Below are 24,376 nucleotides of genomic sequence, written 5' to 3' on the forward strand. Positions count from 1 at the left end.
ATGAAAACACAATTTATCAAAATTTGTGGGATGCAGTGAGAGCAGTGCTCGAGGGAAATTTATAGCACTGAATGCATTTATTAGGAAAGAAGAAGTAGCTAACATAAAAAAGTCTAAGCTTTCAACTTAGGAAATTAGAAAAAAGAAAAGCAAATTAAAAATGAAAGGAATAAAGTTATAAAAATCAAAGCAGAAATCAATGAAATTGAAAGCAGAGAAATTAATAAAGAAAATCAACAAAACCAAAAGCTAGTTCTATAAACCAACAATGAACAAGTGGTGTTTGAAATTTAAAATGCAGTACTATTTACCTTAGCATCCCCCAAAATGAAATACTTAGGTATAAATCTAATAAATATGTATACATTCTATACAAGGAAAACTATAACACTCTGATGAAAGAAATTTAAGAGCTAAGTTAAAGGAGAGATATTCCATGCTCAGGATAGGAACATATTATTGTCAGAATGTCATTTCTTCTCAACTTGAGCTATAGATTCAATTCAATCCAAATTGAATTCCCAAGTTTCCTTGTGAACATTGATTAATTGATTCTAAAGTTTATATGGAGAGGCAAAAGATCCAAAAGAGCCACTACAATATTAAAGGTAAAGAACAAAGTTGGAGGATTGACACTATCTAAGTTCAACATATTAAAAAGCAACGGTTATCAAGACAGTGTGCTATTGACTTAAGGATAGACAAATACATCAAAGAAACAGAATCCAGCACTGAGAAATGTACCCCATAAACATAATTAACAAATCTTTGACAAAGGTGTGAAAGTAAAATAATGGAGCAAAAGTAGTCTCTTCAACAAATGGTGCTGGAACAACTGGACAACCACATGCAAAACAATGAATCCAGACACAGATCTTACACATTTTACAAAAACTAACTCACAACGGATCATAGACATAGATGTAAAAATGCAAAATTATAAAACTCCCAGAAGGTAACATAAGAAAAAATCTAGATGACCTTGGGTATAGTGATCACAAGCACATGAAAAGGTGTTCCACTCATATGTCATCAGGTAAATTAAAATTAAAACAACAAAATACCATTACAAATCTATTTGAGTGGCCAAAATCCAGAACACTGACAACATCAAACGTTACCAAGGATGTGCAGCAATAGGAACTCCCATTGTTGGTGGAAGTACAAAATAGTACAGCCACTTTGAAAGACAATTTGGCAGTTTCTCACAAAACTAAATGTACTCTTGTCACATTATCCAGTGATTTCACTCCTTGATACTTACCCAAAGGAGTTGAAAATATGTCCACACAAAAACCTGCACTCAAATGTTTTTAGCAGCTTCATTCATAATGCCAGAACCTGAAAGCAACTAAGACTCCTTTCAGTAGGTGAATAGTTAAATACACTGTGGTACATACAGACAGTGGAATGTTATCCAGTGTTAAGGAGAAATGAGCTATCAAACCATAAAAAGAACTTAAATATTAAAGTGAAAGAAACCAACCTGAAAAGGCTACATACATTTTGTATAATTCCAATTCTGTGACAATCTGAAAAATGGCAAAATCAAAAGAAAACAGTAAAAAGATCAGTGGTTACCAGGAGTTTAGGAAGGGAGGAGAGGTGAATGTGTGGAGCACAGAGAATTTTTAAGGCAGTAACTATCCTGTACAATACTATAATGGAGGATAAACATCATTGATACATTTGTCCAACCCACAGAATTTTTAATACAAAAAGTGAGCCCTAATGTAAAGTATGGGCTTTGGTTGATGATGTTTCAGTGTAGGTTCATTAACTGTAACAAGTGAACCACTCTAGAGGAATATGCTAATAGCTGGGGATAGTATGCAAGATTTGGGGCAGGGAGTATGTGGGAAATCTCTGTGTCTTCTGCTCAGTTTTGCTGTGAACTTAAAACTTCTCTAAACAGTAAATTCAATGACAAATATGCTACATTATAAAATATTCACTTCCTGCAAAAGAAGAAAAGAGGAAGAAAGACACATCATGATCAATAGCATCTCTAAACAAAAACCTGGTTCTGGGATGCTCAGGAGTGTCCTTGGGGCTAAGAGTTTTCATACCCTGCAGAGTTAATTGATCTGCAAGGACTGATGTCAAAAAGTTGGGATTTAGAGCCTAGACTTTCAAAAATTTCCATTAAGTATAACTTCTGTGGCCGAAACTATCCATTTTTGGTTTGTGAAGATTCAAAAAAATTTTTTTTAAATTGCTATATTTCCATTTTTTATCTTTTAAAACTAAATTGATTACTATATTTTTAGTGTCTGTAATTATTATATTTGCTATATTATATCCAACCTGGAAAAGATGGAGCACACTTACATAAGCAGGATAACAATAAAATGTACACAAATTGTTCATTGATGTCGTTAATTTACCATTTTTTCTCATACACATGGTACACATAGAAACAGGTTGATTAGTGAGATCAGCTGTTACCATTTTCCAGCTTGTCACACCTGGAAAAAATATCACCTGGGAAGGCTTTAACTGGTGTGCTATAAACCAGACAGGCCCAAATTACAAGTGACATTGTACACATCCATTAAACTCAGTCTCCCTTTGCATATGAAGCAAAAGTAAGAAGACTTAAGAAGTTAACAGAGGAATAGCTCCAGGATTAAGTTTTACTCATTTCATAGATTTCCAGTGATTAATGCTAAATTCTATCAAGCTTTTGAATAATTATCTCTTAGAAACTTCATCCAATATATTTTTTTAAATAATATCAAAACACAAGTAATTATGCTTTGGAAATCATACTACTGCTAATTTTAAACCTATGAATAGATAATGAAGGTATAACTTGAGCTACACTCTATATTTTCTGATAAAATTCAAAATAAATCTTAAGTAAAGTTGAGAAGCATTATATCTAATGCTTTTCTTTGATATATCAAGAGTGTCACCACCATAAAAGAAAATTAGATTAGGGTGAAAGAACTTATTCTTCACCTACGTATGTTTATTTATAAGAACCATAGTATTTCAGAGCTGAAAGAAGCCTTGAGAATCATCTAGTGAAATTGACATTCTCCCCTAAGGAGGATAAATTGTTTTATAAACTGTATAAGTGTACGGACCAAATATTTAAACACCTGGGAATCAGTGGAAGAATTACGTTACTTTTGACTTATGTGATATAATCATAAATTGTTCAATGTGATAGTTTCCATCATTACTTTAAAAGACGTTTACCCAAAAGGAACTTGAACCCAGCATGTCTAAGAAACTATGTGTCAACTCAGTGTCTTCTTAACTTTTTGATGCTAAATTTAAATATTTTAGATTGATATTTCAGACTGAAATATATATTATTCATCATTAGTAATCAAATGCATTAAAAACACATAATTATTCCCCTTTCCAAATCCCATATGATTTGGTTTACATAGTTGAAAAAAACTCTGATTATGGTTTCTTTCTTCCTTTAAAATCATCTAAAAATATTAATGTTCTGATAAATTGTCAAAGCTAAGACATTTTTTAATATAAAATAGCCCTGGAACTGAGGCATGGACCAAGAATTGATATATCTAATACAAAAGAGAGAACCCATGGTAAATCCAAATGCCCAGTTTAAAAAAAAAATTCTATACAATAAATATACTGAATTTAGAAATGTTAATTTCCAATTTTTCACATGTCAGTTTACTACTTGTCTTCTATGTATACTTTTGGCCAAAAAATGAACACAGCAATAGGAAAAATGTCTCAGGAAAAAAATGCAACATGACATGTTCAATTTTTACAAGCAAGAATAAAATATATATTTGGCTAAATATGGGCTAAACACTGTATTTCAAAAAAATTATAAATAAAATATAAAAACAAGTAGAGGAAAGAAATTTGGAACAAAGTCAGGAAAGGGTGCATAGTCTCAGTAAATCGAACATGTTTATTAGGGAGTCTCAGCTTTTGAAGCATGAGGTATTTACTTTTTTACAATAAACGAATCTTCTGTATGGTGCTATACTAAACCTCACTTTTCTATTATATAGTGACTCCCTCAAAGGATATCTTAGCCAGATTCTGTAACTTCTTCACCATATTTTTATTGTTAGAATAGTTACGTTTTGGAATTTACAACTTAGACTCATTCCTTTTAGAACTTTAATTTCAAACTTAATTCAGAGATCTTCTCCTCATCCTGACACCACATCCCTCACTGCAATTATGGATCTGCAGGTTGTGGGGCACTATAGTGATTCCTGACTGAAGATTCGGAACCCCCCCCCCACCATAGTTCCTCTTGTGTTGGTGTCTTAATTTTGACTACTATAACAGATAACATTGGCTGGGTTGGCTTAAACAACAAATATTCCTCACAATTTTGAAGGCTGGGAAGTCCAAGATCAAGGTGCCAGTAGATTCAATGTTTGATGACATCCCTCTTTCTGGTTTGCAGATAGCTGCCTTTTTGCAGTATCTTCACATAGCCAAGAAAGAGAAATCAACTCTTTCTCTCTCATCTCTTCTTTTAAAGGCATTAATCTCATTCATGAGGGCTCCACTCTCATGACTCAATTGCCTCCCATATAGCATCACATTAGGGAATAGGGCTTCAATATGTGAATTTTGTGAGACAAAAACATCAGTGTATAGCAGTTGGATCTCTTATTTAGTATGCTTCTCATAGATGGAAATATTATCTAAAATGACTCAATGCCACCTACACTTTTTGTGTATACATAACCTAGGAAATTCATGCATCGTTGCCATGCTAAATATTGGAAAATGTAGGCAGCTTCACAGCTAATACTCCTTATATCAGTCTTAGCTATTCTCCATAATGATATTTTTCTCTGATAATGTGTAGCATGGGTACGGATAAGCACATGTGCAGCTTAAGTAGGTGTTTTACAAGGAAAACAGAAGAAAAATGACTGTAAATTCTGATTGCATTTATCCTTTATAGTTTGGTCCTTACATTGATTGCTAGTGTGGGGCTACAAGGGTAGGGGCTATGGGGAGAAATAGGAGGATGTGAAAGTAAGTTCACTTCTGAGATCACTCTTCAAGGCAATATAGAATGAGTTTTAATTTAAAAAGCAACAATCTACATGTCTAATTGAAAGGTAACTAAATATATTAGAGAAACGTGAAGAAATATAAAATATTAAAACTATGAAAAATTACAAATTCCAATAATGTAATGTAAAGAAAATGATGCAAAATTAAATTGAACTCACCTTGACCTGGGGGAAATTTCTTCCATTTAGTGAGTGTTACTAGCTCATATATGGATAAAGTGGCCACTCCACGTAGTATGGACACTTACAGATTAATTTCACCTTATGTTTATTTTCCAGTTTTGTTTTTTCCTGAAAAAAAGTCATTATCAAAATGTTTATATTATGTAATTTTTAAAAAAGAAGAGATAAAAATATAGAAGATGGATAAATGGCAGTGAAAGAAAAAGTTACGTGAATGTAAATTAGTATAAAATGCATTTGAATTTTAGAGGAGAATGACCACATAACCATATTGAGATTTTAATCCTCATATCTGCCACTAAAGTATTTTTCCATCTTACAAAATATTTTTAGGCTCCTATAAATGTTTTAGCATTTTTTAAAAACCCTATCATAGTCAAGACTACACTTGAAAGTTGTATTTGATAATACCAAGTAAATGATACTGACATTTTTAATTTTAAAAATTTAAAAATTTAAAAAACACAAACATACGAAACTATTTTTTAAGCCAGCTACTCTGAAACCAAAGATCTGAAAGGAAGTTGAATCCTGGGAAAGTCTTCTGTACCACCATCACTGAGACCACTGTATCTAAAGAAATCCCAACTATTAGAGACTTAAATCGAGAAGATGGATGTCTCCTTACCTCCCTGCAACAGGAATACCTCACTGTGGCTAATGCCAGTGCCCTGCAGCATCTGTTCCATTGTTAAACCCTATCAAGAGGAGTTGGAAGAGCGTGACCGTGGTGGCCTCCCAATCTGTAATTTATACGAACTTCCTCTGCCATCCACGGGAGAAGAAACAGAAGAGAAGGGAATTTGGGGATTTGACTAAAAGAGAAAAAAGTTGTTAAAATTGAAGAAAATAAGTTATCCTAGTGCAGCAGAATTAGGGGCTCAGAATTAAGTTGTGATTACCTATTCACGCAGCTCTGGGTTTTGATGTGTGTTATACCTACAAAATAGCATGCCAATAATTCCCAATTATTTTTCTTCCTAAGGTAGACTGTAGAGGTTTAGAGATTTCTGATCATTCTTGTATCCCTAATACATGACATGACATTGACACCTAAAACTTATGGTTGTTGAATGAATGAATAAATGAAAGAGTGAATGAGTGGATGAATTTTAAATTCATGAAAAACCAAATACACTCAAACATATAATAAATTATATCCATAGAGACCTTTCCACTTCAACTTCTCAGCAGAGGTTTAAGTGATGTTCATCAAATAAGTAATATTTTTATGGTCTCCAGTTCAAGACAAATTAAAATATAAAAGAGATATGTACTTCTTCTGTTTAGAGAGGCAAAACATGGAGTTAATTTACAGCCATATTGTGTTAATATATAGATCAGATATGGTCATACAGATTTTAACTTGCCATAATTCTTTGCAGGGATTTTAAGAATTTCACAATCTTCCTCTGTCACCACTGAGTATACCTTTGTTTCTGATTCAATCTGAGCTGTAACCTCCAAGGTTCCAAAGGTACTCCATTGTCCAAGCTGTAAAAATACCAAAAGCTACTTAAATTTCATTATCATTTGTCAACATAAGAATACCTGTGATAGTGATCGGATCAATCTAGGAGAGCCTGCAAAAGGGTAAGTTGTATGTTTAAATTGTAGAGCCAGCCCTTTGAAAGAAGGGAATCTAAACAGGCTTCCCTGGATGTCATATTTCTTCTGTCCAATGTCACTTTCCCAAAGCAAGAATTTTTTTTTTTTATTTCACTAGTGGTGAAAATAAGAAAATAAGTTATATAAATAGATCTGTTTTATTCACTGATTCATTTTAAGCCTGAAATAGTGCTTGGTACATAGTAGCCATTCAATAAATATTTGTTGAAGGAATGAGAAAAATAGTGCAGTTATATCCATGGTCTTCTGTTTATTTTATGACACTCATGTTGGTGAATAATAATGAAAATGAACACAGCGTTAAGCAAGTATAAATCACTGGCATATATATGCATTCATGTATGGTTTCCTAATTTACTATGCTATAAATAAATATTAAGCATGGCAAAAATATTGCCACTAGAATACATATTGTAAGTTACAAGGATGTAGTAAGAATGTGTACAACTACATAGAGGATTTGTATTTATATTTGCCTGGGAAAAACTGAAGGACATCTAATGTAAAGCCTGGTACACAACTAAAAAAACTCTAAGATCCAGGAAAGTGCAAATTTAAAACTCTATGTATGAATTCAGGAGACAAGGAACTTCCATGGAATGCAGTCCCTGATGATAACAAGATCACTATAGAAAATTGCAAGCACCACAAGTGGAAAAACCCCTATGAGGAAAGTCAACAAATAAAGAACTAGAAAAAATAAACAACTTAAGAGAAGTTGTATATGTTTAATATAATTAGACTATAAAACCAGAGCATGCCATTATGGAGGCAAAAAGAGACATTTTGCAAAAGAACAAAAACTCTTAAGTAAAAATAAAGTTAAACTAATGTGTCTAATAGACTTGTATTCAACATTGCAAACAATTGCACAATGAATGCATTAATTAGTAGATTAAAACTAAAGAAAGAATTCAGCACTTTGACAAAATATAAGAAAAACATCAAGAATAAACTATATAGAGTGGAAAGATGGTGGTGAAGTAGAAGGACATGGAATGCATCCCTCTCCACAGATGCATCAGGAATACATCAAAAGATTTAATAATTCCCACAAAGAACCAGCTGAACACCAGCAGATGACCTTGCACACCAGAAAGGACTGCAAAGATCCCAACTTGACTGGGTAGGACAGAGGGAGAAAAAAAGAAAAAAAGGATAAAGAGGAGGAGACTAAAGGAAAGGGACGGGTCCCACATCTTGGGGAGGGGGCACCTGAAACAGAGGGGAGATTGCTGAATTCGGGGAAACGTCCCTTATCTGATGGGGAAACCCCTTCTCCAACAGGGAATTTCCCTGAGTCAGAAGGGAGGCACTTGGGACTGTTCAAAGAGGCTGAAGTGGCTGATCTGGGGCAGATGGGAAAGAGTGAGAAATACATGGAGGGTCTGCAACTCGGCACAGCGAGTCTGGAGTGAGATGTAAGTTCACAGCTGAACAGGGGATGTGGGAACTGGAATGTGGGAACCAGAGAACTGGTTCAGGGTGAGAAACATTGTTGGCAGTGGGGAGATGGACTGAGAGGACAGGAAGGGAAAAATCCGCAGTGGAGGATCCGTACCATGGAAAGCTGGGTGGCCATGGTGGCAGCTCGATACCTCTGACTCATAAGCAGGGGGGAGGAGCCCCTGGGTGTAGCCTCTCTCTAGGCGCCTGTGACTGACAAAAGAAGGACCCCTCTGGGCATGGCTAATGCACTCAGGGATAACAAAGGCCCCCAGGCAGGGCTGGCCCTACAGCCAAGGGCCAAAAGTCCGCAGAGTGGCCCAGATCTGGAGACATTCTCTTTACACCTGAGCCACAGGCGTCCCTCTGCAACAGACACCACTGTGACCCAGACAGGGCACCCCAGTGGAGTCATAACAGGGGGAGGAGCAGCAGCTGTAGTCACTTTTCCAGCCTGAGCTGCCAGTTTCCCTCTTCAATAGGCTCCACCTGAGCCTCTGCGACCCAGGCAGGTCACCACTACTCACTCACTCCCAGGGAAAGGAGCCACTATTGTAACCTCTCTCTCTTCACACACTGGCACTTACAGACAAACAGTAAAGAAAGCTCTGCTGGTCACAGAATAATAATAAAAAAAAGCCCAAGGAGGGTAGAAGAACACTTACAGCTGAGACCCCAAGGAAACAGAAATATTATTATTAATTCTATTGATCTGGTCCATTCTGGGGTCAGTTCTAGCTTTTTTTTTTTTTTTTTAATTAATTATGATCTTAGTCCTAAGGGATCTACACATTTTATAACATATTTTTATTCTATTTTTATTTTTAACCTTTTTATATATTTGTATTTCTAGCTGTTTTTTCTAGTGCTGACTGTATCGTTCCTTCATTCTTTTCATCTCTATCTTTTATACATTTCTATTTTTTCTTTTTCTTTTCATATTTCCAGTCACACTATGCTCTTCTGTTGCCCTGTCTTCTATCCTTTTTTAGTTTATTTTATCTTAATATACCTATAATCAATAGTATCATTTGGTTCTGTTTCCTTACTTTATTCTCCAGATGACAAACTACTTTGCTTTTTATTATTAGGTTTGGTCTTTATATTAGTTCTGATATAATTGTCTGATTTTGTTTTGAAAATCTTCAGTCTTTCTGATTGTACTCGCACTCTTTATTATATTTGATCCTAGCTTTCAAAATTTCCCTGGATGTGTGTTTGTGTGTATTTTTTTCTTTTTACTTTTAATTAATTACGATCTTAGTCCTAAGGGATCTACATATATTATAACATACTTTTTTATTCTTTTATTCCATTTTTTCTTCTATTTTTATTTTTAGACTTTTTACATATTTCTATTTCTAACCAAATTTTTTATAGGGCTAAATTTATCTCTCCTGCCTTCTTTCCTTCTCTATCTTTTGTACATTTCTATTTTTTCTCTCTTTTCTTTTCTTTTCATATTTCCAGTCAAACAACACTCTTCTGTTGTGCTGTCTTCTATCCTTTTTAGTGAAGTTTATCTTAATATACTTATAAGCAATATTATCAGTCTGCTCTGTTTCCTTGTTTTATTCTCCAGATGACACACTGCTTTGGTTGTTATTATTAGGTTTTGTCTTTATCTTAGTTCTAAGTATAATTGTTTGATTTTGTCCTGAGAATCTTCAGTCTATCTGGTGGTACTCTTGCTCTTTATTATATTTGATCCTAGCTTTCAAAATGTCCCTGAATTTGTGTTTGTGTGTGTGTGGTGTTTTGTTTTGTTTTGTTTTGTTTCTTTTGTTTTATTTTTATTTTATTTTATTTTATTCTTTGGTTTTGAATTTCTGTTGGTTTTCTCTTTGACTGTCTGTTTGCATATGGGGTTATTCTGTCAGGTCTTTCTAGTGCCTTATGTTCTATTGGATTCAGTATTTGTGTGTCTTATACATGTGTGTGTTTCCTTGATTTAGTATTTGTTTGACTCAACACTCTGCCATTAGTCTGGGGCTTGGACAGTCTTCTTTAAACCCCATTATTGCCGGGACAAGCAACCTCTGAAGTCTGGAATACTCCATTAGAACTCCAGTAGGAGCTCTGAGGAGGGAGCACTGAATCCAGGATGCTAAACTACTAGGGAGTCCTCGGACACAGGAAATATTAACTGTAGAGAACTCTCATGGAGCCCTGTATCAGAGTCTAACATCCAGCTTCATCCAAATGTCTGCAACTGCCAGTGCTGGACACCTCACACCAAACTACAAACAAAACAGGAACACAAAACCACCCATCAGCACACAGACTACCTAAAGCCATATTAACCTCAGAGATACTCTAAAACACACCACCTGACATGGCCATGATCATCAGAGAGAAAAGACACAGACCCATACAATGGAAAGTAGACACCAGACACCCCCAACGAGGAAGCCTACTCAAGCCACTGGACAAACCCCACCACAGGGGGCAGAGAGCAGAAAAAAGAGGAATTACTACTAAGCAGCATTGAGAAGGGAGTCAGCAAATTCTATAAATTAGACAAAATGAGAAAATAAAGAAACACCATGCAGGGAAAGTAGCAGGAAAAAACACCACAAGACAAAACAAATGAAGAGGAAATAGGAAAATTGCCTGAAAAAGAATTCAGAGTAGTGATAGTAAAGATGATCCAAAATCTCAACAACAAAATAGAGAAAATACAAGAAACAGTTAATAAGGACTCAGAAGAACTAAAGAGCAAACAAACAGTAATGGACAACAAAATAACCGAAACTAAAAATACTCTAGATGGTATAAACAGCAGAATAACTGAGGCAGAAGAAGGAATAAGTGAGTTGGAAGATAGAATAGGGGAAATAACTTCCACAGAGCAGGAAAGAGAAAAAAGAATAAAAAGAATGGAAGACAGTCTCAGAGACCTTGGTGACAACATTAAGTGCACCTACATTTGATTCACAGACATCCCAGAAGAAGAAGGAAAAAAGAAAGGATTTCAGAAAATAAATGAAGAGGTTACAGTGGAAAACTCCTGCAACATGTGAAAGAAAATAATTAATCAAGTCCAAGAAGCACAGAGAGTCCCATACAGAATAAACCCAAGGAGAAATACACCAAGGCACATATTAATCAAACTAATGAAAATTAAAAACAAAGAAAACATATTAAAAGCAGTAAGAGAAAAGCAACAAATAACATATAAGAGAAAACCCAAAAAGGATAACAGCTGATTTTTCTGCAGAAACTCTGCAGGCCAGAAGGAAGTGGCAGGATATACTGAAAGTCCTGAAAGAGAAAAATCTACAGCCAAGAATACACTACCCAGCAAGAATCTCATTCAGATTCTATGGGGAAATCAAAAGCTTTATAGACAAGCAAAAGATAAGAGAATTCAGCACCATCAAACCAGCCTTACAATTGCTTAAGGAACTATTCTAAGTAGGAAACATAAGAGAAGGAAAAGACCTACAAAAACAAACCCAAAACAATTAAGAAAATGGTATTAGAAACACACAGGTCAATAACCACCTTAAATATAAATGGATTAAATGCTCCAACCAAAAGACATAGGCTAGTTGAATGGATACAAAAACAAGACCCTTCTGTATACTGCCTACAAGAAACCCACTTCAGACCAAGGGACACATAGAGACTGAAATTAAAGGCATGGAAAAAGGTATTCCATGCATATGGAATTCAAAAGAAAGCTAGAGTAGCAATACTTATATCAGACAAATTAGACTTTAAAGTAAAGACTATTACAAGAGACTAGGAAGGACACTACATGATGATCAAGGGATCCATCCAAGAAGAAGATATAACAATTGTAAATATCTATGCACCCAACATAGAAGCACCTCAATACATAAGGCAAATGTTAACAGCCATAAAAGGGGAAATCAATAATAACACAATAAGAGTAGGAGACTTTAAAACCCCACTTACATCAATGGACAGATCATCCAAACAGCAAATAAGTAAGGACACACAAGCTTTAAATGACATATTAGACCATCTCAACTTAAGTGATATTTATAAGACATTCCATCCATAAACTACAGAATACATTTTCTTCTCCAGTGCACACGGAACATTTTCCAGGATAGACCGCATCTTGGGTCACAAATCAAGCCTTGGTAAATACAAGAATATTGAAATCACATCAAGCATCTTCTCTGACCACAAGGTCATGGGACTAGATATCAATTACAGGAAAAAAAACTGTAAGAAATACAAACACATGGAGGCTAAACAATACATTATTAAACAACCTAGAAATCAATAAAGAAATCAAAGAGGAAATCAAAAAATATCTAGACGCAAATGAAAATGAAAACACAACAACCCAAAATCTATGCGACACAGAAAAGTAGTTCTATGATGGAAGTTTATAGCAATACATTGCTACCTCAAGAAACAAGAAAAATATCAAATAAACAACCTAACCTTACACCTAAAACAATTAGAGAAAGAAGAAGAAGAACAACAACAACAACAAAAATGAGCAGAGGGAAATAAGTCACAAAGATCAGATCAGAAATAAATGATAAAGAAATGAAGGAAGAAATAGCAAAGATCAATGAAAGTAAAAGATTGTTCTTTGAGAAGATAAATAAAATTGATAAACCATTAGCCAGACTCATCAGGAAAATTAGGGAGAAGATGCAAATCAACAGAATTAGAAATGAAAAAGGAGAAGTAACAACTGACACTGCAGAAATCCAAAAGATCATGAGAGACTACTACAAGTAACTACATGCCAATAAATTGGGTAACCTGGAAGAAAGAGATAATACAATCTTCCAAGACTGAATCAGAAAGAAATAGGAAATATGAACAGACTAATCACAAGTACAGAAATTGAGACTGTGATGAAAAATCTCCCAAAAAACAAAAACCCTGGGCAAGATGGATGCACAGGTGAATTCTATCAAACATTTAGAGAAGAGCTAACACCTATCCTCCTCAAACTCTTCCAAAATATAGCAGGAGGAACACTCCCAAACTCATTCTATGAAACCACCATCAACATGATACCAAAACCAGGCAAAGATGTCACAAAAAAAGAAAATTACAGACCAATATCACTGATGAATATAGATGCAAAAATCCTCAACAAAATGCTAGCTAACAGAATCCAGCAGCACGTTAAAAAAATCATATACCATGATCAAGGGGGTTTAACCCTGGGATGTAAGGATTCTTCAATATACACAAATCAATCAACATGATACATCATATCAACAAATTGAAGGATAAAAACCATATGATCATCTCAATAGATGCAGAAAAAGCTTTTGACAAAGTTCAACATCCATTTATGATACAAACTCTCCAGAAAATGGGCATAGAAGGAAATTACCCCAACATAATAAAAGCCATATATGAGAAACCTACAGCCAACATCGTTCAAAATGGTGAAAAACTGAAAGCATTCCCCCTAAGAACAGGAACAAGACAAGGGTGCCCACTCTCACCATTATTATTCAACATAGATTTGGAAGTTTTAGCCACAGCAATCAGAGAAGAAAATGAAATAAAAGGAATCCAAATTGGAAAAGAAGAAAAATTGTCATTCTTTGCAGTTGACATATTATACATAGAAAACCCTAAAGACTCCACCAAAAAACTGCTAGCACTAATTGATGATTTCAGTAAAGTAGCAGGATACAAAATTAATGCACAGAAATCTCTGGCATTCCTATATACTAACAATGGAAGAGCAGAAAGAGAAATGAAGGAAACTCTCCCATTCACCATTGCAACAAAAAGAATAAAATACCTAGGAATAAACCTGCCTAAGGAGGCAAAAGACCTGTATGCAGAAAACTATAAGACACTGATGAAAGAAATCAAAGACAATACAAACAGGTGGAGAGACATACCATGTTCTTGGATTGGAAGAATCAACATTGTGAAAATCACTATCCTACCCAAAGCAATTTACAGATTCAACACAATCCCTATCAAATTACCAATGGCATTTTTCACAGAACTAGAACAAGTAATCTTACGATTTCTATGGAAACACTAAAGACCCTGAATAGCCAAAGCAATTTTGAGAAGGAAAGACCGAGATGGTGGAATTAGGCTCCCTGACTTCAAAGTTTACTATAAGGCCACAGTGATCAAGACAGTATGGTACTGGCCCAAAAATAGAAAGGAATATCAATGGAACTGAATAGAGAACCCAGAGGGAAACCTAAGCACATATGGGCACCTTCTCTTTGACAAAGGAGGCAAGAATATACAATGGAAAAAAAACAGTCTCCTCAATAGGTAGTGCTGGGAAAATTGGACAGCAACATGTAAAAGAATGAAATTAGAACACTTCCTAACACCATACACAAAAATAAACTCAAAATGGATTAAAGACCTACATGTAAGGCCAGACACTATAAAACTCCTAGAGAAAAACATAGGCAGAACACTCTATGACATACATCAATGTAAGATCCTTTTTGATCCACCTCCTAGAATAATGGAAATAAAATCAAGAATAAACAAATGGGACCTAATGAAACTTAAAAGCTTTTGCACAGCAAAATAAACCATAAACAAGACAAGAAGGCAACCCTCAGAATAAGAGAAAACACTTGCCATGGAGAGGCAAGCAATGGACAAATGATTAATCTCCAAAATATACAAGCAGTTCATGAAGCTTACTACCAAAAAAGCAAATAACCCAATCCACAAATGGGCAGAAGACCTAAATAGACATTTCTCCAAAGAAGACATACAGATGGCCAACAAACATATGAAAAGGTGCTCAACATCACTACTTATTAGAGAAATGCAAGTCAACACCAGAATGAGGTATCACCTCACTCTGGTCAGAATGGCCATCATCAAAAAATCTAGAAACAATAAATGTTGGAGATGGTGTGGAGAAAAGGGAACTCTCTTGCACTGTTGGTGGGAATGTAAGTTGGTAAAGTCACTATGGAAAACAGTTTGTAGGTTCCTTTAAAAACTAAGAAAGAACTATCATATGATCCAGTAATCCGACTACTGGACATATACCCAGAGAAAACCATAATTCGAAAAGAAACATGTACCATAATGTTTATTGCAGCAATATTTACAATAGGCAGGACATGGAAGCAACCTAAATGCCCATCAACAAATGAATGGATAAAGAGGATGTGGCATATATATACAATGGAATATTACTCAGCCATAAAAAGGAATGAAATGGAGTTATATGTAATGAGGTGGATAGACCTAAAGTCTGTCATACAGAGTGAAGTAAGCCAGAAAGAGAAAAACAAATACTGTATGCTAACTCATATATATGGAATCTTAAAAAAAAAAAAAAATGGTACTGATGAACCCAGTGACAGGGCAAGAATAAGGATGCATATGCAGAAAATGGACTGGAGGACACGGGGTTGGGAGAGCAGGGGGTGAAGGGGAACCTGGGATGACATGAGATAGTAACATAGACATATATACACTACCAACTGTAAAATAGATAACTAGTGGGATGCTGCTGTATAAAAAAGGGAGATTAACTCGATGATGGGTGATGCCTTAGAGGGTCAGGACAGGGAGAGTGGGAGGGAGTCACAGGAGGGAGGGGATATGGGGATATATGTATAAATACAGCTGATCCACTTTGGTGTACCTCAAAAGCTGGTACAAGTGTGAAGCAGTTATATTCTAATAAAGAGCTTAAAAAATAATAAAAGAAAAAAGAATAAACTATATAAAATATAAAAGGAATGGAAATAAGTGGGAGATTTTAAAAGCTATAAAAGGTAAATGAAGACCATTCAGCCTATATCTACTAGGATTTCCAGAAGAAAGAATAAAGAATTAGAGTGAGGAGTTATGTAAGTGACAATGGCTGCAAGTTTCCAGAATTGAGAGAAGAGTTGAGTCTTGAATGCGAAGGAGCACGCAAAATCTCTATATGTATATGTATCTTATATCACAGCCCAAAATATGGTACACTTCCTTAAACTTTCTCCTCCAAATCCCCCTTCATCATCTTATTAGCTATCAGCAATTTCAAGCAGATGTTTTCTACATATTTCCAGGTTTTCTAATTGTATTTTAAGTATAAGACTTGATCTGAGTTACCTAATAAATTTTTATGAAAGCATAAGTCTTCCATGACTTTGAGTAATATTCTTAAAACCTTCTTTCTTGATTCATTAACCAATATCATCAGACATCCTAACAATGTTAGGAAAGTATTCAACTTCCAACACTCTTTACATACCCACTTATTTTAGTTGAGTTAATTTTAAAATTATTAATGTTTATAACATTTCCAATCTGTTCTAAAACTGTGGTCATCTTCAAAATGCTCAGGAAAAAGAACTTTCAAAGAACTAGAATTGTGTATTTACTTAAAATAACAATAATATAGAATTAGAGTAAAACAAATGAGGTGATAATTTTAGGCAGCATGTGAAACAAATTACTAAAAGATGAATTTTAGCTAGAAAAACATTGAATTCAAAGAGAAGGGATGCAAAGAAATTGATAAAAATTGGTAAATGGAAGTAACATTCATTGATATATAATAATTTTAAATGACTAATATAGAATGCCTTTAAAACAAGATAAATTTAAAATAATTTTACAACAGAAACTCCAAGAGAGGAGCAGGAAGACAGAATTAAAATATTTATGCTCTGGAAGTAGGAAAGAAAAAAGATTTATGTAGCTTTTCTTAGTTCAAATTGCAAAGTTAATATAGGAATTAGTACTTTTTAAATGGAAGAAAAGAAAATAAATATAATGATAAAATAAAGTGATTAAAATTTTATGTACCTAAAATATTTAATAAACACCAATAATTTGACCTAAAAAATAAAAGCAACAACAGAAGCAAATGATTATAAAAATGACAAAAATATTTTTAAATTTCCAGAAGAGAACAGCCAAATGAACCACACACAAAAGAAATATGCTCAACCTTACTAGAAAACAGAGAGGTGTACATGGTACACATGTTTATTCATCCATCAGATTGAAAATATTAAATTACTCTAACCTATGGGACTGAGGAGATGCTTTAATACACAACTCAAGAAACTGTAAAAAACTTTAGAAACAGGAAATAAATAATCTGGCAAAATTTACTAAAATAAACAAAGAATGCATGAAATACTTTATCAAGAAACCCATTTCCTGGGAATCTACCTTAAATAAATACTTGCTTAAGGATATATTTAAAGAAGTTAAGGCAGCACTTTTTAGCAACCCCTTAATGGTCACCAACTTAGATCAGTGTGTGTGTGTGTGTGTGTGTGTGTGTGTACACTGTGTGTGTCTTTGTATGTATATATGTATATACATATGTTTGTGAGTAAATTATAAATATATTCAAACAACTTTTAAGTTTTAACATGCTGTTAAAAATTAGTAACATCTATACATCTTAACCTAAGATTTCTTATGATGAAAAAAAGTAGCAGGTGAAAATTTATGTTAAAAATCTGTTTTTATAAAGTGAACAATTACAAAAACAGTAATTTGTACAAGTGTATACAATTGTTTATATCCTGATGTCAGTTTAGGGAAAGATGTACAAGTGTAAGTACAAGGCTATTCAGAGGAGAGGTGGTGTGAAAATGACAGAAGATTTATGATAATAGGGAGTATATATTAAATGTTAGACATTTTTAAAGACATTTAATATGCAGGTTCAAAACAACATTCTCTGTCTCCTAAGACAATAGAAATAAAAGCAGAAATAAATAAATGGGACCTAATCAAACTTATAAGCTTTTGCACAGCAAAGGAAACCATAAACAAAATGAAAAGACAACCTACAAAATGGAAGAAAATATTTGCAAATGATGTGACTGACAAGGGCTTAATTTCCAGAATATACAAAGAACTCATACAATTTAACAAAAAAACAAACAACCCAATTAAAGAATGGGAAGAAGATCTAAATAAACATTTTTTGAAAGAAGACATAAAGATGGCCAAGAGGCACATGAAAAGATGCTCAACATAGCTAATTACTAGAGAAATGCAAGTCAAAATACGATGAAGTCTCACCTCCACATGGGTCAGAGTAGCTGTTACTGCAAAGTCTACAAATAAATGCTGGGGAAGGTGTGGAGAAAAGGGAACCCTCCTGTACTGTTGGTGGGAATCTAAATTGGTGCAGTCACTATAGAGAACAGTTTGGAGGTTCCTCAAAAAACTAAAAATAGAGTTATTATATAATCTAGCAATCCCATTCCTAGACATATATCCAGAAAAAAAAGGTTTAATTTGAAAAGATGCATGTATCTTTGTTTATAGAGGAACTATTTACAATAACCAAGACATAGAAGCAACCTAAGTGTCCACTGACAGAAGAGTGGATAAAGAAGATGTGGTGTATGTATACAGTAAAATATTACTCAGCCATAAAAAAGCATGCAAATGCCATATGCAGCAACATGGATGGAGTTAGAGATTATCATACTCAGAGAAGTAAATCAGAGGAATATGTGGAATCTAAAAACTAGTACAAGTGAATTTATTTACAAAGACTAACAGACATAGAAATCACACTTACGGTTACCAAAAGGGGAAGGGGGGTGGATAGAGATAAATTGGGAATATGGATTAACAGATACTACCATGTATAAAATAAACAACAAAGATCTACTGAAAAACATAGAGAACTGCATTCCTTATCTTGTAGTAAATTATAATGGAAAAGAATTTTAAAAATAGATATACGTATCTGTATAGTTGAATCACCTGAAACTACACAATATCATAAATCAACTATATTTCAATTTAAATTATGTTATTTTGCATGCTTTTATTATCTCTCTTAATATCTTTATATTGATACATAAAATATCTTAAATTGTACACATCAAATGTTTATAGTTGTTATCTTAGATGATGGAATTACAGATAATTCTCCGTATTGTTGTGTACCTCTCTGCATTTTCTAAATTTTTCAATAAGTATAATTTAAAATTAGACAACATTATGAAGCTATTTTAATGACTTACAATTCAATCTTTCTCAATTTTTGGAAACTATTTATCAAGTTTATGTAGATAATCCTATTTTGGTGGGGATAGTTAGTGGAGATGCACAAAAGGAATAGTTTCTCTCATTTCTAAATTCTCATGATATTTTACTGAAATATAAATTAGTAGATAACTTTATTGGGCAATAGTGTATTTTCATGATTTAAGAATTAACTTCTCTAAAAATACATAACCCAAGCCACTTGCATCTGGTCTGAATATTAGGAGTTGGTAAATCCATTACAATTTCTTTTGAATAAAAACATCACATTGAGTTTTGTTTTAAACTGCATTTCGCAAGAGTAAACTTTTCTGAAAAGCAGAAGACTTTTATTGGTAAAATATTTGTTCTTGTATTATTTTTCCATTGCTTCTATCTTCCAGGAACATTAAACAAGATCAATAACTAAAATTACAGCTGCTATTTTTAAGCCAAGGAAAGGTCTTGTTCTTAAAACTATGAAATGTTTTCTTTTTCCTAAGGGGCTGAAGAGGCAGACAGAGAAAATACAAAGCCTCTATAGATCAGGGGTTCAAGACTGAGGTCTAAGGATGGACTTTTAAAGACTCAGTCTCCTAATATGTTATGCCACAATATGTGATTATTTGTAAATTTCCATTTTTCCTGAGTTTCTATAGCTTTCATTAGATTTTCAAAGTTGTCTGTGTCTCCAAAGAAAGTTAAACAGCCCTGCTCTAGATAGAAAACTATTACTTTTCCCCTATGATTTAAAAGGCTTATAAAAAGTACTTATAAGAAAGTATTTTTTTTATAGCCAAGGAATGTTATATAGTAAGAGAGGGATACAAAGATGTTGCATTTTATAATCTTCCAGAGGATTCTGGTCATATTGGGGCTCTATTGTGATATCTAGAAGGTAGAAGCTGGAACAAAGTTAATGTGAGGGCAATCTTCTGGGGGATTCTATAGGAATTCTTTGGGTACATTCATTCCAAACCTGTATGCTGAGTCAAAGAAGATGTTTCCTATTATAAGAAAAGAATTGATCACTTACGATTATATTAACAACATTGCAGTCTGTAAGTGAAACCTACAAATCAAGTCAATTTTTAGATATAGTCAATAAATTCCACTTTAAAAGTTGGCTAAACAAGACATCCTTTTATGTCTCCTCACACATTTTAGCAAGAGTCTAGACATCAAAATGAATGAGTAGTTCTTTTTATTTTCTCTAAAACAGAGTGGTTCTTGCAAACACCCTAAGGGTATTTCCACCTCTTCAATTGTTCACATGAAACACTTGTCTGAAATATCTAGCACAATGACTGCTTGTCTGAATACTACCCAGGTTCAAGGTCCAGTTTAAATCTCATCTCTTTCACAAGGTCACCTGGCTCATCACAGTCACCCCTCTGATTTCTAATAAAGTATGTACTCTGTTTTTTTAATATAACATGCAATGATCTCATAAGTAAGGGCACTCTAAAAAATTAATGATATTACTATCTTAACTGTGAGGATAAAGAAATTTGTTTCCTTCCCTCTGATATAGGGACATTTTCAGCAGCAAATGAGCCTGAGTTGCATAATCATCATGTGCTGCCACATTAAGACCAGTAGTATTCTAATCAAACATCCTTAATTTTTAAAAAAATCCAGTTGTAAAAAATTAATTGCTCTACAGGTAAATCTTGATCATGGTATCAAGTTTATCTGATGCCTTCCTTTCTTAATTCCACTGCGGTTATAGAAGATTTCAAATTTGAGTCATTTGAATCAATCATTTGAAATTTGTTGAGACTCAACCTGTGACTTAGCACCAAATCAATTTTTAAAATGTTCCATGACCACTTAAAAGGAATGTACATCCTGCAATTTTTGTTTGCAATGTTGAATACAAATTTATTAGACAAGTTTTTTGTGTTGTTCAGAATTTCTGTCTTTACTGATCTCATTTTTTTGTCTAGTTCTTTATCAGAGTCTACTAAAATTCCCCACTATAGTTGTGAATTTGTTTACTTCTTCTTTATGCTTCAAATTTTCACTTTATATATTTTTAGGTAATAACTTTAGAGAACATAAACTTCACACATCATGAAATATTCCTCTATTTTTAATGATGCTCTTGCAATAAATTCTCCTTTCCTACTATTAGTATATTTACCCCAGCCTTCTTTTGTTTAGTGGGTTCTGATTTATTATCTTACATTATTTTCCTTTGCAAATTCCTGTATATTTATAAAAAGGTGTGCCAGAATATAGAGTGTTATTTTACTTAGTCTGACAACCTTTGTTTTTTTATGGTTTTTTTTTTTTTTTTTTTTTTACCTTGGAAAAGTTTGGCAGTTTATTCTGTATTTTTTTAAGCTCTTTATTGGAATATAATTGCTTTATACTGTTGTGCAATTTTTTGCTGTAAAACAAAGTGAATCAGCTGTATTTATACATATATCCCCATATACCCTACCCCTCATGACTCCTTCCACCCACCCTCCCACCTCTCTAAGTCATCACCCATCATCCAGTTGATCTCCATGTGTTATGCAGCAGCTTCCCACTAGCTATTTTACATTTGGTAGTGTATATATGTCTATGCTACTCTCTCACTTTGTCCCAGATTCCCCTTCACCCCCCACCCCGTGTCCTCAAGTCTGTTCTCTACATCTGCATCTTTATTCTTGCCCTGTCACTGGGTTCATCAGTACCATTTTTTAAGATTCCCTATATATGAGTTAGCATACAGTATTTATTTTTCTCTTTCTGGCTTACTTCACTCTGTATGACAGACTGTAGGTCCATCCACGTCACTACAAATAACTCAGTTTCATTCCTTTTTATGGCTGAGCAATCTTTGTTTATTAATTGAAGTAGTCTGTTTATATACAATTTAATTATTGATATATTTGTGTTTAAATATGACGTTAATATTTGTTTTCAATTTTTCTATTTTTGTGTCATTTTCTCTCCCTCATTTTAAATTAATCAAACATTTCATTTAAAGACATTTTATGTCTTATTTTTAGCTTATTGTATTTTTATATTCCATTGGTGGTTACTCTATTAATAATAAAATGCATCCTTGTCTTACTAGAGTATACTCTAAATTATTACATTTTTCACTTTCCAGAAAAGCAAAGACTCAAAAAATCTTTAAATCTTTTTCTTTTTTGGTTTTATCACCTTTGATATATTTTATTTCTGTATACATGTAGACCTCCACAGGTAACACTGCTTTATACAGTCAAGAACTATTTAGATTAACCACATATTCACCAGATTTATTTGTTCTTCAATCCTTTCTACATTATTGCAGCTTATTTAAAATATTTTTTTTTCTGCCTGAATTTCTTTGACTTGGGATTTCTTTTTGCACAGGTCCCCTGGCAATGATATCTTTATTATTTGTCTGAACACATCTTTATTCTGCCTTTATTTAAAGATATTTTATCTGGTTATAGAAGTCTAGATTGCCAGCTATTTTTATCTCAATACTTAAAGAATTATCATTCCATGTTTTCTGACATAATTATCTATTGAGAGCATTAAAATTTACCTTCTGTTTCAACTTTAAGGTTTTCTCTGACTGGTTTTCATTACTTTCTAATGTGTCTTGGTGTGATTACCTAGTTTGTAATTCATACAGAAACTTGAATCTGTTGCTTGATGTCTTTCTATAGTATGGAAAAAATGTCAACCAGTACTACTTCTGGCAATGCCAAATATTGCTTCTGTCCCATTCATATTCTTCTTTTTGTTAAACATTTTATTACTAATTGTCAGAATTTTCATCACCTCATATCTCTCTTATGCTCTTTTCTGTATCATTCATCTTTTTAATTTTCATATTTACCTGTAATATTTTCTACTAATCTATTTTTCAATTCAGTAACTCTCTCCTGTTTTATCTAATCTGTTGATAAGCATGTCTATTGAGTTATTAATTTGTTGTTATATTGTTAAGTTTCAAAGTTTCAATTTGACGTTTTTTACACTTTGTTTTGTAATGAAATTCTCCCCTCATCTATTTTCTTCAAAATAAAATCACAGTTATTTTTAACTTGTAACTTCAACAGTTGTGTCACCTGTGTGTTAGTTTTATTGCTTTGTCTTCTTGATTTTTTGGTATTTTGTACTGATATTCTTGGTAATTTTTTATTCAGTGCTGGGCACTGAGTAGAAAAAAACTGTCATGGCTCTAGATGATTTCATCTTTCTCTTAGATGTTTTACTTTTGTCCTGACAGTCAATTAGTGTAAAGCAGATTAACATAATCCAATCAAGAATTGTGTTTTGAGGCTGATTTTTTTAATTCTAGTTTTCTATTCATAGACTAATATGTTTATCAGAACCTCTTATTCCTGGCAGACAGAGAACTCTTAATTTCTATCTGTCAAATGTTTTGAGACTGATAAATATTCTTGTTAGAGTTGTAGCTGCATATTTTTTCTTGGGTTCTGAGATGGTTAATTTTATGTATCAACCTGATTGTGTCATGGAGATATTTGATCAAATGTTATTCCAGATGTTTTTATATGGGTGTTTTTGGATGAGAGGATCATTTAAATTAGTAGACTGAGTAAAGTAGATCACCTTCCATAATGTAATGCCTCATCTATTCAGTTGAAGGCCTGAGTAGACTAAAAGGCTGACCCACCCCCAAATAAGGAATAATTTTCCTGCCCTTTGGCTTTCAAACTGATCTTCCTGAATATCAAGCAACATTGGCCCCTTACAGATGTCCTGACTGCCTAAGTAAACTGAACTCAAAATTTTGTAACTCTAGTACTTTAAGACTCTAAGAAAGTTCTAATCCATACTTTCTGCTTAGCTGTTCATCCCTATTATGCTTACAAATTGCCAGATGCCTCAAAGAAAAAACAATAGGAAATGTCTGGATCAAAACAATGTATTTCCCTTCTTTTTTGAATCATGGCCCTTCAAATCCTAGTTCCTTTTGTTGCTCTCAAATACCTTCAAAACAAGTTGTTTGCTTGGTTGGTTTTATCCAGATTTTGTCATTGTTCTCAGCAAGAAGATTTGTTTGATGCAAGTTACTCTTCATGGTCAAAAGCAGACAGAGATTCAGCAGACTAAAATGACTGAGTTTTTTTGAAAACAAAATCTACTTCCCT

The 24,376-nt window shown here is 33.6% G+C and overlaps 1 protein-coding gene across 1 annotated transcript in view; it reads right to left on the minus strand.

Moving 5' to 3' along the window:
- CNBD1 (cyclic nucleotide binding domain containing 1) overlaps positions 1-24,376 on the minus strand; it is a 417,888-nt gene that overhangs the window by 56,819 nt on the left and 336,693 nt on the right. Inside the window, 3 exon segments of the mRNA XM_057736982.1 lie at positions 5,202-5,261; positions 5,264-5,333; positions 6,582-6,719. Coding sequence (XP_057592965.1) covers positions 5,202-5,261; positions 5,264-5,333; positions 6,582-6,719 — 268 coding nt within the window.

Source organism: Hippopotamus amphibius, chromosome 5, assembly GCF_030028045.1.
Source record: "Hippopotamus amphibius kiboko isolate mHipAmp2 chromosome 5, mHipAmp2.hap2, whole genome shotgun sequence".
Taxonomy (NCBI): Eukaryota; Metazoa; Chordata; class Mammalia; order Artiodactyla; family Hippopotamidae; genus Hippopotamus; species Hippopotamus amphibius.